This window comes from Panthera pardus, unplaced genomic scaffold (assembly GCF_024362965.1).
Source record: "Panthera pardus isolate Hobbes unplaced genomic scaffold, ASM2436296v1 HiC_scaffold_11, whole genome shotgun sequence".
Lineage (NCBI taxonomy): Eukaryota > Metazoa > Chordata > Mammalia > Carnivora > Felidae > Panthera > Panthera pardus.
The window spans coordinates 96,887,565-96,904,327 of NW_026526666.1; the positions used below are offsets into that span (position 1 = coordinate 96,887,565).

Genomic DNA, 16,763 nt, shown 5'->3' on the forward strand with positions numbered 1-16,763 from the left:
GTGTTGAAAGCTCAGAGCCTGGAGCCTGCTTCAGATTCCGTGTCTCCCTCCCTCTGTCTCTCTCTGCCCCTCCCCTGCTCGCACTCTGTCTCTCTCTCAAAAATAAAGAAACATGGAAAAAAAAAAAAAAGAAAAAGAAAAAGAGAGAAATGAGCAAAGGAAAAAAAAGAAAAAGACAAACCAAGAAACAGACTCTTAACTACAGAGGACAAACTGGTGGTTAGCAGAGGGGTGCTGGGTGGGGGGATGGGTGAAACAGGTGAAGGGGATTGAAGAGCACACTTATGATGAGAGAGTAACATACAGAATGGTTGAATCACTATATGGGACACCTGAAACCAATACAAAACTGCATGGAAACTTTACTGGAATTAAAATAGAAACTTAATAAAAAGACGAAAGAACTCAGGAGCACCTCGAGAAAGAAACAGAGACCTGAAGTCACTTCTGAGCCTCTATGCCCAGGAGACACCCATGTGAGCCCAACCTGAGGTGGACGGCAGACTGGTGGTCAGGGAAGGACTCACTAGTAAGGAAACAGTGGAACAGAGGCCTGAAGAAAACGAGTCATGCACACATCTGGGGGAGGGAAGCTCTCCAGACAGAGGAAATAGCAGATGCGTAAGCTCTGAGTCAAGAATGTGCTAGATGTGTTAAAAAAAAAAAAAAGAAAGAAAGAAAAAAAAAAAGCAACAAGTCAGAAAGGTGGGGTGGGGAGTAGAAGATAGAAAACTCTTGGACAATAGAAACAGACAGAAAACAATGGACAAGGGTGAGGGCAGGGAGAGGTGGTGGGAGGTGGTCAGACTCGAGATATATTTTGAAGACAAAAAAGACAAGATTGCGGACTGGCTGTGGCACAGGGAGAGGGAGGGAGGAGGCGAGGAAGATTCCACAACAACTGTGATAATCCTCTTTACTGGAAGACTGAGGGAAAAGTAGCTCTGATCTTGCGCGCTCGTTCTCTCTCTCTCTCTCTCTCTCTCTCTCTCTCTGTGTGTGTGTGCGTGTGTCCACTGAAGGGAAATCAAGAGCTACGTTGGATGCGTTGAAGTTTGTGGTACCCAACATACACCTGAGTGAAGATACTAAGTGGTTGGTTTTACAGGACTCAAGTTCAATGAAGAGGCCGAGCCCAGAACCGTACTTGGAACTCGGAACTGCACGAGGCCATCTGGAGAGCGAATGCAGACAGAAGAGAGGCGGGAAGATAGTCCGCCAGGTGACTCTGGTACTTAGAAGTCAGAAGATTGGATAGTGAGGTATCTGGAGAGCCAAGAAGAGTAAAGAAAGTTTCCAGGAGGGAGCAATCAGCTGTGTCCATAAGTGAGAGCTGGGTCGGCTAAAAAGAGGACAGAGAATTCAACATCCGATATACCAAGGTAACTGGTGTGCTGATCACGGACAACAGTTTTGGGGAACTGTGGGGACAAACGGCTAACGGAGTTCCTAAGATAATGGATGGAGTGGGAAGACAGGGAGACTATAAACAACTCTTTCAAGTGTAGCTGTAAAGGAAAGCTGAGAAGTGGGGCAATGGCTGGAAGGAATCACAGGGATAGCAAGGGACTCTCAGATGGGCACTGTTATAAGCCCATTTAATGCTGATAGGGGTGGTCCCGGTGCTGCTTTCTCTACAGTACCCCCCGAGCCCTTGCTAAATTAGGCCTCTTTTAAGAAAGTTCTACAAGAGTTAAGAAAAGGCTCTGTAAAGGAGGCAGAGCTACTCTGAATTCTGGCTGTTCATTCACTGGGCAAAATTTACTGTATGCCAACAGCAGGTAAGACTGTCAAGGCCCTTATTCTTACAGGGCTTCACTTTAACAGGCACCACGTACAAGCAAGCAGGCAACGATGCTGTCATCAACGAACGCTCACGCTTTGTGGAGGTACAGGTTGCTCCAAAGCATAACAGGAGAAGCATCTAAGAATGGCTTGGTTAATCAGGGAAGGCTACTGAGAGAAAGTACAGACTGCCTGAAGGTCAAGGACAGAAGAGGAGAGAAGCAAGCAGGAGGAAATCAAAACTTGTAGCACACCGTAAATTAGTCTGGACTTACCTGGGGCAGTGGGGGAGGGGGATCCACCTAAGGTATTTTGTTTTAAGTTTATTTATTCATTTTGAGAGAGACAGAGACAGCGCCAGCAGGGAAGGGGCAGAGAGAGGGAGAGAGAAAATCCCAAGCAGGCTCCACACTGTCAGTGCACAGCCCGATGCGAGGCTCAAACTCACTAACCGTGAGATCATGACCTGAGCCAAAACAAGAGTCACATGCTTAACCGACTGAGCCACCCAGGCGCCCCCATTAAAGGTATGTTAAAGCAGGAGAGGGCCATTTGGAGATGTGGCTACAGTGTGGATAACGAGATTGGAGGCAGGAGACTGATCCTAAGGCAGGGACATTCGAAGGGAGACGACGGGGCCTACAACAGGGATGGGAATGCAAGGAAACAGCAGACACAGGAGAGTGGCCAGGCTGTGGACAAGAGGCCTGTCAAAAGACCTGGTGACCACCAGGATGTGGGGGAGGGGAGCTAAAAAGGCCAAGCGTTTCCAGCTCTGTGAACACAAGGTGTTCACACAAGCTCACCTGCTCAGTCCTAGTCCCCCCACCCCGGCGTTGCCCTAGGAACGTCAGTCTTACCCTCACCCATCCGTCCACCACTACATTTACTGCCTGTCTCCCCACAGACCAGCCTTCTCTCCCCCAAGACAAACTCCCATCAATCCCCCAAGTTCTCCACATACTGGGACACACCAGTCATTTTATGTTGGTAGGAACTAACACCCTTTCTAAATACGTTTTCAACAGCACACTGCTAAAAATGTCAAATATAACAACAGAAAATGAAAATAACATCTCTAAGGCTTAGAAATTTTAGGGTTCATTTTAAGTCAAAATCTGTGGCTTCTTTTACGGGGGGGGGGGGGAGGATTCTTTCCCTGTGACTGGTAAACAATTCCAGACTTACAACTATCCAAAGTAATAAGCAGCAAAACATGCAGAGCCCCTATTTATTAACTAGTAAGGCCCACACCAACGTGTGTCCATGCACTCGATGAGGTCTGCTGAGTTTTAAAAATAAAGGAAGGTTTGGGAAACAGAAGGAAGAGTCTGGACTGTTTGCTCAGTACACAGACCACTTGCTGGGGACAATGCAGAACATTCAGGAGAGGCTTTACCCTATTAAGGAACCAATTGCACTCTGACCAGCTATTCCACAAACAGGTAAATATTAAGTACTTTTCTTCATAGGACCTAGTGTTATCTGAGGAATAAAGACCTGTCTTCAAGTACTGAAGGAGAGAGAGGGCAGTTGGGTTTTCTTTTTTAATTCTGCCACTAAAGGCAGTGACGTTCTTTAGTGTTCAAACAAAAGGCTTACTTAGCAAATCTGCTATCAGCATGGAGAACCTAGTCAACCTGTCTGTTCTTGCTTCATAAAATGCCACAGGAAATTATAATCTTTTATGAATGTCATCACCTCCAACAGTGCTAATAAAGTGGTTTAAAAGGCATCCAAAATATTTTGTTGCGTTTTTTTTCTCTACAAATTTTTTTTAAGTTTATTTATTTGAGAGAAAAACAGATTGTGCAAGCAGGGGAGGGGGAGAGAGAGTGAGTGAGTGAGAGAGAGACAGAGAGACAGAGACCGAGAATCCCAAGCAGGTTCCGCACCACCAGCACAGAGCCCGATGCAGGGGCTCGATCCCGTGAACCGTGAGATCGTGACCTGAGCCAAAACCAAGAGTCAGACGCTTAACTAACTGAGCGTCTACCCAGGCGGGTACCTATGAATGTTCTTGAAAGAGTCACAAGGCTCTATTGAAATTTGCCTGTTTGGGTCACTATGAGCAATTCTTAGCAAGCATGTATCTGCCACGTACCAGATCAGAAGACACACCTCCCTCATTTCTATCATCAACAGTCTCAATATGGTTGCTCAACTGCCAAGAGCACAGAGCCACCAGCCTTTCTGATTGACTTTCAAGCCACGCCTCTCTCTGAATTCTTCCAACATGGAGGGCCTAGAATGTTAATCCTCAGAAGGGATGATAAAAAAGAAAATTTTGTGTGGAGAAACACAAAGAATAAACTAGGAAGTTAATTTCTAACAAAAAACAAGAACGCTTTTTTTCACTCTGCACACTTTTCATGCTGATGTATAAAATCAAAGGTGTTTGGTATTTCAAGTAAACTCTTAACTGAAGTGCAAAACAAACGATTTAAGTGTGTAAATCAGAAGCATTTAGCTAAATAAAATGTTTACAAAGTCAATACTGATGCCCACAGTCCACAGCTCAGGGGTGGACTAGCACCACCGTCCCAGAAGCCTTCTGGCATCGCTACCAGTCTGATTCTATCACCAGAGATTTGTTTCGATGGTTTTGAACTTCATAAATTTTTTACAAATGTGATCGTATAGTACATTTCCTTTTATTTTAACCAGGGAATAATTTTATTTTTAACAAAGAAGGTCTTTAAAAATATTTTTAAGGGAAGGTGGGATGTAGAGGCTCAGTTCACCGTTATTAAATTCAGGCAGCCTTGGGGCACCTGGGCGGTTCAGTGGGTTAAGCATCGGACTCCCGATTTCAGGTCATAACCTCAGGGTCCAGGGAGCAAGCCCCGCATCAGGCTCTGCACTGACAGCACCGAGCCTGCTTGGGATTCTCTCTCCCTCTCTATCTCTGCCCCTCCCTGGCTCACGCCCCACTCCTCCCCCTCAATAAATACGGCTAAAAAATAAAAATAAAAAATTAATTAATACAGGCAGGCTTTTCGCGGTTAACCCTTTACAGTTCTTGGGGGATTCTCAGAAGGGCATTCCAAGGAGATTTACAGTAACTGGTGATACATACCCGAACAAGTCCAACTTCGAAGCTTACCTTCCGCAGAATCTCTCATATTTGCAGAAGCAGAATCTGGCTCGCTTGTCTTCAGGGGTGTGTCTTCAGCTTTGTTTGCTTTGTTTTTACTTTCCTGGGATTTTTTCTTCCCTAAAACACAATATTTATTTGTTTACTTACTCACTATTACCCTGAATTCTTGAAAAAGACAATTACTAATCCAATGACAGCAAACTGTATACTTCTGGACAATTATCACATCGGATTTCTAAAGAAATGAACAGATGATGAATATGAATACATGTAAATCATGTCAGAGAAGAAAAAGAAACCCAAAACCCTGTATTTTTGAGACTCCTCAAACTAATAAATCATCTATTCGAGAAAACGTAACAATATCGATGTCAGAGGAAAACTGGATACTAACACTGAGCTTCAGGACCACACAAATAACAGGGACTGGCGAAAGTCTGATTAGGTGCAAGAAGCACTTTAGGGAAGACAATATGGTGTAACTTGGGTCCCTTTTAGTTGAGATAAGCTTGTCCATAACTGTCCAAGTGAAGCAAGAGAAGCAGACTCTGTTGGACTACAAAGGATCCGTGTGTGCAACAGCTCAGATATCACATGCGGAGGAATTATGAAGAATTCACTGTCAGGACAGCAGGAATTCTGCGGGTCCCCAGGGACCCGACTCCAAGTTCAGTACGAATCAGGATTTCATTAACAACTGCAAAAATGGAATTCAGGAAACACCCACTGCATTCCAACCTACAGCACAGTTCAGAAGGGAAGATTAAAAAGCACCACAGTTCGGACAAGCTGGAACGAGCTCAGGTCACTAAGACAGTCCACAGGGACAAGCCCTTCTCTAGAAAAGTACGAATGCTGAAGGTTTGGAAGCTCCATCTCTTTGGGATTTGGCCAGAATTTGTGGCCCTTTGTTTCTATTTTTTCAGCTCTAAGGTTCTTTTTCCTGGTAGCTCTTGGGTTTGTAGTTTTCAGAGTCAGAACAGGCTCATCTTCGTCTTCCCCAAACCCCTCCTTCTCCTTCAGCAGCACTCTCCCGCTGGGCCTGGCAGACCTGTCCTTTCCTCTCGCAAAACAAGCCTCCCGCCACCTCCATCTCTGAATTACTAAAGTGACAAACCAGAACGCACTCGCTCACTGCTCCTGGAAAACGGTGTTCTCCATAACAGAACATCACTACAGAGAAGCCCAGTTAACTAAAATATAGACAGCAGATAAAAATGAGGTGAGATGCACAAATAACACTGGACAGTTCAGAACGTAAAAATGGAAGCATCGATGATAGCAACAAGCACATAGGAATCCTCAAAAAGCACCACCAGATTCTGACAGATATTTAAGAGATGAAACAAAGAGGAAAAAAGTACAAAATACTTCATAATCAGCCATTTAATTTGTCAGTCTTAAAAAGCAAACTCTAAAGTACTATTTTAGGGGCGCATAGGTGGCTAAATGAGTCAAGGTTAAACGCCCGACTTCTGCTCAGGTCATGATCTCGCGGTTCCTGAGTTCCAGCCCTGCAGCGACTCTGTGCTGGAGCCGGCTTCAGATTCTATGTCTGTCTGTCTGTGTGTCTGTCTGTCTCTCTCTCTCTCTGCCCCTCCCCCATTCGCACTCTGTCTCTCTCTCTCTCTCTCTCTCTCAAAAACAGACATAAAAAAATGTTTAAATACCATTTTAAATCCCTAATTATTTAAGCCCATTAAAAAAAAAAAAAAAAAAACTGATGCATTCTGCAACTATGTTAAAGAGTTTGCCCAAATAAATTCCTGCTAACATGTCCATCCCTCATTTCCAAAGGCATCTAAAATGGACCTCGGGACACAAGCAAGCACTTTACTGGAACCATACTCTGGTGGCAACAGAAGCCAAGAGCCTGCAGGCGGAAAGATTATAAACCAATCCCCTGGAAAGGGCAAGGACATGAAAACACCTTTTCACACTACAAGAGGTAACCTCCTCTTTCACTTCTTTCTCCTTTTGCCACCTTAACAGCACTGAGCTTAAATCTGTGATGACAAGGTTCTTGAGGAATCCAGCTGTGCTTTAGGAAGTTTGGATTCTATCTACTTTCAGCTAGTTTTCTTATCCTCACGATGACCTATGCCCTTCCCTGTGTGTGATACCCAGTGCAGATCAGATTACCGGTAGCAAACAATACAAATATAAATGATCACTGGCTGCTAACATAATTGCCCCAGTGCTGCAGTTCATGTCTGCTGAGAACCACGTAAAGGACTCCTGGTGCCCTAGGATGCTTAATTCTGAAGTTTTATTCAGTAAAGTTTTTCCCTGGACCAAAACCACAAAGTTGTTGTAAGACATCATCAGCACCACCTCATGTACCCCAAACAGCCCAAGAAATGACCCTTTCTTACCTCTAACTTTCTACTTTGTATAGGTATGGGCTTTTGAAATAAGTAAAAATGGAGGTATAGTGTAAACTGTGCCTGTTATGCATATATATTTCTTAAAAAGTCACACCGTGAAATTTAATAGAAAAACAGATGTCAATCTGTTGTAATACAATCCCTTACAGAAGCAATTCAAAGTTTTTCTGCAACCTCTCAAATGCTATACAAAGTTGGTTAGCAGGTCATACAAAAAACTGGCCTATATGTAAACAGTATTAAATAAGTGAAGTTCCTAGATATAACTTACAATAAAACAGCACAACTTTAACAATATCATTCACTAATACATATTCACACTGAAATCACGTAACTGCCTGCTACGTAAAAGTACTCTTTTAAGTTTTATTCCCTGCCTAAAAGAAGAGGAAAACATCTAGCTGATACTGAACGTCAAGGTCTACTTCTGGACTCTCCAAACCTAATTAGTGAGAAGTGCCCCAGCCCCTCCCCCCACTTCCAGGCACCCTCTTTAAAAAACAAGACCAGGAAGCCCTTGATCCCCCGTGAAGAGAAACCATTTGAAGTAGGGACATCTGCATCCTATTCAGATGGCCACAGGCTGCCCGGGCGTCCCGCGAACGAGCCTCTCGGTCATGGGGCTGTGTGATGCACTGAAGGACGTTGAGCAGCATCCACTCACTAGACGCCAGCAGCACGACCACTTTTAACTGTTGACAGGCAGATCTCCAGGCATGGCCAAATGTCTGGGGAGGTCTCCCCAGGTGAAGAACCGCTGGGCTGAACCAATACAGGCCACTAAAGACACAACGGGGGCTCTGCAGTCTATATTGTTAAGAATTTTAAAAGTATCTGAAGAATTGCAAAAAGCAAAGTACGGGACAATTGAACTTCTCTCCAAAGTGACTTCGGTGAATGCTGACACTTAGTTTTTCATGGACATGAGTCTATCATGAACCTAAGAGATGACTCATGACACTGATATTACCTGACACATGAAATGATTCTCACGATCTTAATCGGAACCATCTAACACCCAAGTGACTTCCCATTAGGATTGTAGACTGGAGATGGAAGAGGCTGTATCGAAACCACCTGTCCTACCTGCCATTTTGAGAGAAAGTGAAAGCCAGGGCCCACGGGGGACTAATCAGTCCACCAGAGAACAGAAAGTAGGACCCAGGTGTCCCGACTCACACTTAGGTATGCTTGGTGTCACTCACAAAGCCAAATACTGCAATGGGAACAGAGGAACAGGTGGTGGAACCTTCTACGTTTCCTTAGATAAGCAATTCCTCCCCCCCCCCGCCCCCATACTTGGTTTCTGTTCTATTTGTAATCAAATTTAAAAACAAAAACAAGCCTATAACCAAAAACAACCTGTAATGACTCTTACAAAGGGGAGCGGGGGCTCGTTAGTGTCTGGGAGGCGGGACATGCCTCTAGCACTGGTCCGGCAGAGCCCGCTGGGAGCCTGGTAAGCACACGTGTGCACTTACCATCGGGTTCCTGAAGGGTCCTACATAGAAGCTACTGCCAGCTGCGTGTTCCACTTGGTCTAAACAAGAAAGATACAGGAATGAAACACAAGGAAAGTGAAATGGAAACGACAACAAAGAACATAATGAAGGACAGGACAAACTTTATGTATATAAGGAAAAGAAATGCACACAAAGTTATGAAGAAAACTAAATGAAACAGAAAGAAATGAGCAGTCATCTACCGAATCAAAGTTCTCACGCACACACAAAATAAAAAATAAATGAACCTTTAACTGTGATCTCAGCTGCTGACAGGAGGGCTCACTCGGCATACTTACTCTTACGCCTCTGCCACACCCATGTCGCAAAACAGATGCTCTTACCGCTGACGGCACCATTCTGCCAGAGACCCCGAAGTCCCAATCATGCCGCTCATCTTACAGTTACCCAAGGACCAAAGCCGTGAAGTCATCTGCCCAAGGTCATGTAACTAAATCAGCTCTAGAGCCAGAATTAAAACCTGAGGACGACGACGCTAAAAGTGTTCCTTCTACTACGAAAAGTGTTATTTCTTAAGACCTGTAATGGCACAATCAATACCATATTCTTTAGAAAGCACTTTTTCTATGCGTTGTCTCACTTGGTTTCAAGGGCAAATGAAAGAAAAAAGTGGTAGAGACATTCACTGCATTTACGGGAAAGGATCAGCAATCAAATTGGAATGCAGATTATTTTCCCCATTTCAACTGTATCTTATGCCAGAAACACTTATAAGTCAACAGCCCAGAAGCTCAATCTAAGCAAGTATGATTCACCGTAACAGAACTGGGTTTTCTAGTGAAATAGCTACTGTAGAGAGAATCCCAACAGTCATAATGACTACTCTTTAAAGATAATGTCTAGCATTATACCTCTGATGCCTGGATGCAAGTTGCAAAACCAGAATTGCCTAAGGCATCACATAAATAATTTAACCTAGGTCTGGACTGTGTTCTACTAGTCTAATAAAACTGGTCAAACACTAGGAAAATCTAGAGAATAATGTTTCACTTAAAAATGTGCAGGCATCAGAGAAAACACAAAATTCTAGAAGGCATGCTCAGGTTACATTAAAAATTCATCACAACAGTGAAGGCTCACGAATTTCGTGATTTAAGTGAATTAAATTTAGAGCCATATGTAACTCTACATGTGCTGCCTCCTCACTGGGAGCTACCCAACTCCTACGCATAAAATCAGAATTCAGTACTGGCGCACAGAAGCCGGTCTATCTGATCTTTGTTGAGGGAGCTCACCACCTTACTCAGATACACAGCTGATTCCGCACCAGGCGAGGCCCCGTCTCTGAGCTCTTACCATGAAAGGTCATGGAGAACATGAGCTGCCCCGAACTGGAGCCACCACGGACGCCCCGAAGGACTCCCCAAAGGACAGGCTGTGCCCGTCCTGCCTCTCTCTGGTGCCTCACCTCTCGCTCAGCCCTTCATCTCAGCAAATGAGCCTTCGTCCTCTCTCCTCCACTGAAGATCCACTCTCCACGGTTCCCCCTGATCTCATAATTACAAAACCCGAAATCTCTTTAGGCTTCATTGGCCTCAAGTTCCCCCTTTTGTGTCTGACAGTTTCGTGGGTCTTACATTCTTTAGATTCCTCTCCCAGCCTTATGACACCACCATTTACGATCTCCTTTTGTGACCACTTTTTTTGCAGAATCTTCCTCTTCTTCCTGCCCTCAGACAAGTGGGTCCCTTATAGGAAATCTGAAGATCGGGGGCTTTCGTACAAGGCTGGAGAAAGGCTTCAACAAAGTATTCAGCTGAGCCGAGGGTACAGATCTTAGAGAACAGAACAGACATGGAATAACGGAAATAATAGCTATGTTAAAAGGTAAGGAAGAAGAACCCTAAGATTTGACATAGAAGGAGCCTTTAAAGGTGATCTTAGTCTGCTCCCCAAACTCCACAAAAATGCTTCCCAAAGCTTTATCTCATTGTATGAATTGCCTGAAATCTCAGAGCAAGTTGGCAGCAAAACTGGGATTTTTATTCCCACCCAATTCACTAATCTGTCTCCTGTGTTCCAGAAGCCTTACTATGACTAATACTTTCTGGGTCCTAATTTTTTCACCCTAAGAAAGATAATGGTGCACCTGGGTGGCTCAGTTGAGCGTCTAACTCTTGATTTCAGCTCAGGTCATGATCCCAGGGTCGTGGGATAGAGCCCCACATCGGGCTCCACACTAAGTGTGGAGCCTGCTTAAGACAGTCTGTCTGTCTGTCTCTCTCTCTCTGTCTCTCCCTCTTTCTCTCTCCCTCCCACCCTCCCTCTGCCCCCTCCCCTGTTCATGCTCTCTCTAAAATAAAATAATAAAATAAAAAAGAAAGATAATAGTGCCATGTTCATTGCAAGCTACATTGAGAACTCTATCATAAAACTATAAAGTCAGTATACAACTTTTCAAATTTTTGAAAGGCAAGGGTGTGGCTTCCATGACAGCAGGCTGGCCTGGCACTGACAGCAACTCTCAGAACACCTGCTGTAGAGGTAAATCAGAGTTCACGGGCAAGGTAAAACACTTGCTTGGAAAAAAGCATAAAGTTCAGGGGCGCCCGACGGCCTCAGGCAGTAGGGCATGCGACTCTTGATCTCAGGGTCCTGAGTTCAGTCCCACGCTGGTCGTGGAGCCTACTTAAAACATTTTTTTTTTTTTTTAATTTAAAAGGCATAAAGTTCACGTTAAATGACTTCTTTATAGGATCAAAAGAAACACACACACACACACTCACGAACTCTAACAGACCACGCAGTGAGGACGGGGCATCAAAGGTAACAGCCAAGTCGTGGGCTGAAAGAATGGCCGAAACGTGCCACGTGAGCTAGTAACGGGAGGCAGGGAGTCAGACCCCCAGCCCTTGTTTTCTATCTGGGGGTGGTTAACCTTCTACAGTTGGTGTGATGGGTACAGAGGACACAAGCCAGAAACACATATGACAGTCCGTCTTCCGCAAGGAATCAGCAGTCCGTTTAGACCACTGTAACATATGCTTTAAAAAGAAAACAAGAAGATAATGAATGACTCAGTAACCTGGACGTCCACGGAAGTCACAATCTGGGCAACGGGGAAGCTGGGCAGCAGGACCAAAGTGAGAGCAGGGCCTCCAAGACCACAGCCAGAGAGGCACCCGCAAAGGTCGGCCAAGCTGCACACGGGTCGGGGTGTGTCCATCAGATGGTCAGGGTGGACGTTAGAGCTGCCCAAGGGGGTCTCAGGGGGAAACCGAGCTACTGGGGGCCTAGCCCTGCTGCCCCACGGTGTTTTGGGCAGAACGCTCTGAAGTGGCAAGATGCTGTGCAGCAACTGGTTTTTATGAAAGGAACATGCTCTCCATTTTCTATACATTTCTTTCATATTTAAAGTAACTTGAAATGTACCTGACACTAAAAAAAATTCTGTTAAGCAGCTCAGGCACAATTTCAACCTTTTCCTGGAGTTAAGCTCTCCAAGAGCTGTCTGTAATCCCAGAGGCAAATTACGAAAATAAAACCTCTCTGGTTTTAAATTGCTCATAGTATTAAAACAGGGCTCTAGGCTTTGCTTCCAACAGAAACAATGGAAAAGTTCTGGATTTTTCAATGCTGCAGATCCTGGTGTAAATTCCTGGGATGCTTGTGTCGCGCCGGGGGGGGGGTGCGCACAGCCTCTGCCCCTGTGGAGGGTCCAGCCAGCAACTCTTCCAAGTGCCAGGCTGACGGCAGTAGCAGCAAGGATCACATCTGAAGGGAGCTTTGAATTTCTCTAAAAAAGGCTTTTAGTGGCTTTGACTGGATAAATCCAAATACCTGAAGAGGCTCCCCAAATAAACTTTAATAAATTCAAATTAAGAAAGCATTAAATTTCCTTATACTGTTCGGAACCTCAAAGTCTTGTGGCATGAACAAAATGATTCTAGAGACTAACCAAATACCCTTGAAACTCAAACAAGCTGCCAGCCTGTTCTTCTTTATAATTATTTTAATTTCTAGGGTTCTTCTCAAGGATCTTCAGTAGCTTTTATTTTACAGGGAAAAAATGTATCTAAAGTCTGAAAACCTTGCATATAAAAAGTGAATGGGCAACTACGAAGTAAAAACCTTAAATTCAAGTGTCAGTCCCCGGAGGCCACACAAACAGGACTGGGAACTAGGTAGGGAGGTGGGGACGACACGAGCCTGGCAACCCGGTAAAACAGAGTGCACAGCCACACCCTCAAGAACTGGTTATCCTCAGCTAAAAGGAAAGTCATTTATGATAAATTCTACAATTCTATATCCGGATGAATTAACTGCACAATTTAGATGAAAAATACTTTCAGGAAATAAAACCCAGACATAAATCTGAAAGAAGACACAATTACCACACTTAAGATCATTGTCTAGATTTGTTTACAGAAACGTTTACAGGAACAATGATCAAGCCACAGCACTAATTAATAAAATCAGGCTACAATGTATCCACAAATGTAAACCAAGAAGATTAGGATGCTGGCAGGTGGCTCCCAGCAATGAGACTATTGGTGAAGGTAGGAGACCTGTTTATGTGTTCATATTTTCTAACTTTTCTAGATGAACATTTGGTTCTATTATGCAAAAAATAAATGAATACATTATTTTTGAAAGAAATGACTAACAAAGGCAAAATTAATGAGGCAACTGAAAAATGGCCACTATGGATTGAGATTAATATATGCAATTTATACCCATACAGTTTGGAAAAGGTCTCAACTGTCCACTCTGTCTACACGGCAGAAAGTACTGAAGTGCTTCTCTGTTCTCGATCTCCTACCTGTACACCTGCTGTTAAGTGTCCAGAAAACAAGCACTAGCTCCAGAAACACCAAATCCACAACAGACGCACATTTAAAGGGGGTGTAGTCACAAGAGACATCATTCAACAGACGACACTGGGTAAGCATTCAAACTGCCACTGCTAACCTTCTGGTGGGTCTTCAACTCTTTTCCCTGTGCATCACATTGCTTCAAACAAAAATTTAATTTCCCTCCTCCTTTTGAGCAGCCACATACCTTGTATTCTTTTTCTTGTTTCACTGCACTCGGTTATGATACCCATCTTTATGGTTATGACACCCATCTTTATTTAAACCAAAAAGCTAATTTAAATAATCGTGTTGAGTGCCTCCCAGGTGTAAGCGAAGGGTCAATGTTTTGGCAGTCGGCCATGATAATCATGAGAGTATGGTTTCCTGGCTTTTATTTTGCTTCTCCTAAAAATACAAAACTCATATGCCACATTTTGATAGAGGTTTAAGAAACAGGTTATGAAAATAAGACCATTTACAGAGATACTAAACTACTCCTCACTTAGATCTACCATGAGACATTTTATTCGGGTATAGTTCTTAAGACTATTCATCACTACAGCGGAGCAAGCTCATTCCCTTCTTTCCAAGACCTCAGCTGTCTTCTGGCCTCCGCCACACCTGCGGATGTGCCTCTATCAGAGCTTGTGAGCGGACACATCATCGCTCCACCGGAGCAGAGCCTGGACCTCTGGAGGCTCCTGCATGTGCACCAACTAGCACAAATCTGCCTACTCGGAGAACTCAAAATGCTGTCTTTTAGAGATTCACAAGCAGAGAAGGAACTAAAACGTATTCTCCTCATAAATTATGGTCACAAATTACATCGAAATTCAAGATTTTTTTCTCCTAAGATCTGCACCTAAAAACAAAATCCCACTAACCAGCCTATTTGACAAGACATCTCGCACTCGGATGCACTAGCATGTATCAGACTACTGTTCAAATTTAGCTCAATTCTTGCAAGATTAGAATTTTTTCCTTGACATACTTTGTAAGGTTTCTGGAACCATGGTGAAGCGGAAGTATTTGCATTTTTCCTGGGTGCTTATTATCTACAAAGCACTTTGTTAAGATAGGGTGGGTGGGTGTATGTGTGTGTATAACTTAAAATTGAAGTTATGTCCAACTCTGTGAAAAGCCAAGCCCCTTTGCAGAAAGGCTCTACCTAATGTCAACAAGAAGCAAATTTTGAACGGAAAAGATGTTCAAGAGAATCTGAATCTCATTAAAAATAAAAACAAGGGAGGGGAAGGGAAGAGAGAGGTAGGAAGAGGGAGAGCCAGAGAGGTGGGAGGGAGAGGGAAGGGGCAGAGAGAGACAGGGGAGGGGGTGATGTAGATCGCAGGCCAGCCAGGTAAAGCGAAGACCCCTGGCGCAGCTGGGCCCTCCTCAGGAGTGCGGCCTGAGACGACAGCCTTTCAGACACACCAAAATCTTCTCAGGGCTGGTGTCCCAGGATTAGGCCACATTATCCTGACTTGATGCTGCTTCTATCTTTTGCCAACACAGGCGTAAAATAACGCCCCCAGGGAACAAAGAAGCTTGGGAGGAAGGGCTCACAGAAGACTAGGATTTTAAACGGCTGCCTCCCAGGCCAGTGCCCAAGGCCAGGAGAAAGGGCCTCCCTCTCACTCCGGTCACATTTCGCCTGCTCCCAAAAGGTTCCTGTGCCCCCAAAGTCACACACCTTTCCTGCAGATGGTCTGACCCCAACTAATCTAAGACACTGCAATGGGCTCTCCTGTCCCTCCCCACTGTTGGGGTGGCACTCTGATTAAAACAGGTTCCTGAAGGGCACAAACTCACACAACTTGAAATCCACAAAACTAAAACGGTATTGCACAGCCTTGGGCCATGATTTGATTAAGGAGAAATACTCCTGGTTAAGGCAGACAGGAACAAACCACGGACACACTAGTGACCACTACCTGATACTGTCCCCAGGAGGAGTAAATCTGACAATGCATAAAAAGAACGCTGCACAGTGCCTGACACAGACTCAATGGAACCAACGGTAAGGATTAGCCACAGGAGATTCTACTAAACAAATTTCAGAAACCCCGTGCCCACAAGTCTAAATTGTCAGCATATGTTCCTTCTTAGGAGGACAATGACATTCTGCTTCCACTAACGATCCCGAATTCATCCATTTGTTTTGTTCATTTGTCCTATACAGTGACTCACACGATCCCACCCAGATATCACTATGGAAATGTGCGAGTCCGGATGAGGACAGAGGTTGAACGGAGTGCTTCAAACACTCACTAATGCTCCCATCAATCTGCAGTAATGCTCCCACAGAAGCTGGAGGTACATTTCAGGTTTTTTTTAACCTGTAACCTTGATATTTTATTGCTTCCAACCAACTGTCTAAACATACCGGCTCACTTCGTGGTTCTTAATCTTTTGGGAAAGAAACCTTAGACCCCTTTGAACATCAGGCAACAGTGAAGGCCCCTCTTTCCAGGTGGTCACACAGAGACATAAATACACTTGGAGACCCAGAGACCTCTACGTCATCACCAAGTTCAGTTCTGAGTCTATGTGAACGTGCATACGGAGGGGTACACCTGTGTGATCCCCGAAAAATACCCCAACTCCTTAGACTATTCAATAAAATTGCCGCAGAGAAAATCAGGGCATTTGTTGCCTTAAAACGGTCTTGTCGGTTTTACTGGTAACTTGTAAGAAAAGGACTCTTTCACATTTTTGTTTTTTCCTGACTGCACATCCAGCAAGATGTGAAATGACAGATTTCCTAATCTGTCACGTGCAGCATGGAAATTGCTCCCGCACATTTACTTTCAAGGCGGTCTGATCATTTAACGTTTAAGGAAACGTCTCCAAAATACACCCAAAATGTCAACCGCATGAAATTTGGTCCTAATAGTATGGTAGTCACGAGTGGTTACGACCACAGAGAGGTGACAGAAAAACGAGAAGAAAACAGTAAACACTTCATTTAGGCAACAAACATGTTTACTTTTGCCCAGGCAAACGCAACAAATCAAATTCCAGGAGTTATCTAATCCACCAATCTGTGTAACCACAGGTGTCCCAGTTTGGGTAACTAGTAAAACAGGACAGCTTTTGAGAGAAAAGCGGGTCTCTAGCACATGACGAGTTCTCCAGGGCCATGGTGTGTACCTAGCTACAGATCCAAATAACA

At 44.3% G+C, this 16,763-nt stretch overlaps 1 protein-coding gene across 8 annotated transcripts in view; it reads right to left on the reverse strand.

Moving 5' to 3' along the window:
• PRDM2 (PR/SET domain 2) overlaps positions 1-16,763 on the reverse strand; it is a 121,750-nt gene that overhangs the window by 39,852 nt on the left and 65,135 nt on the right. For 5 of the 8 annotated variants that reach the window (XM_019461887.2, XM_019461882.2, XM_019461881.2 and 2 more), the window contains one exon: positions 4,865-5,002. The exons of 1 other annotated variant lie outside the window; for it this stretch is intronic. In XM_019461887.2, the coding sequence (XP_019317432.2) occupies positions 4,865-5,002 (138 nt within the window). Of the gene's footprint in view, positions 1-4,864; positions 5,003-8,753; positions 8,813-16,763 lie in introns of those variants that run through there. 2 more of the 8 variants (XM_019461889.2, XM_053898936.1) reach the window with 2 other exon arrangements.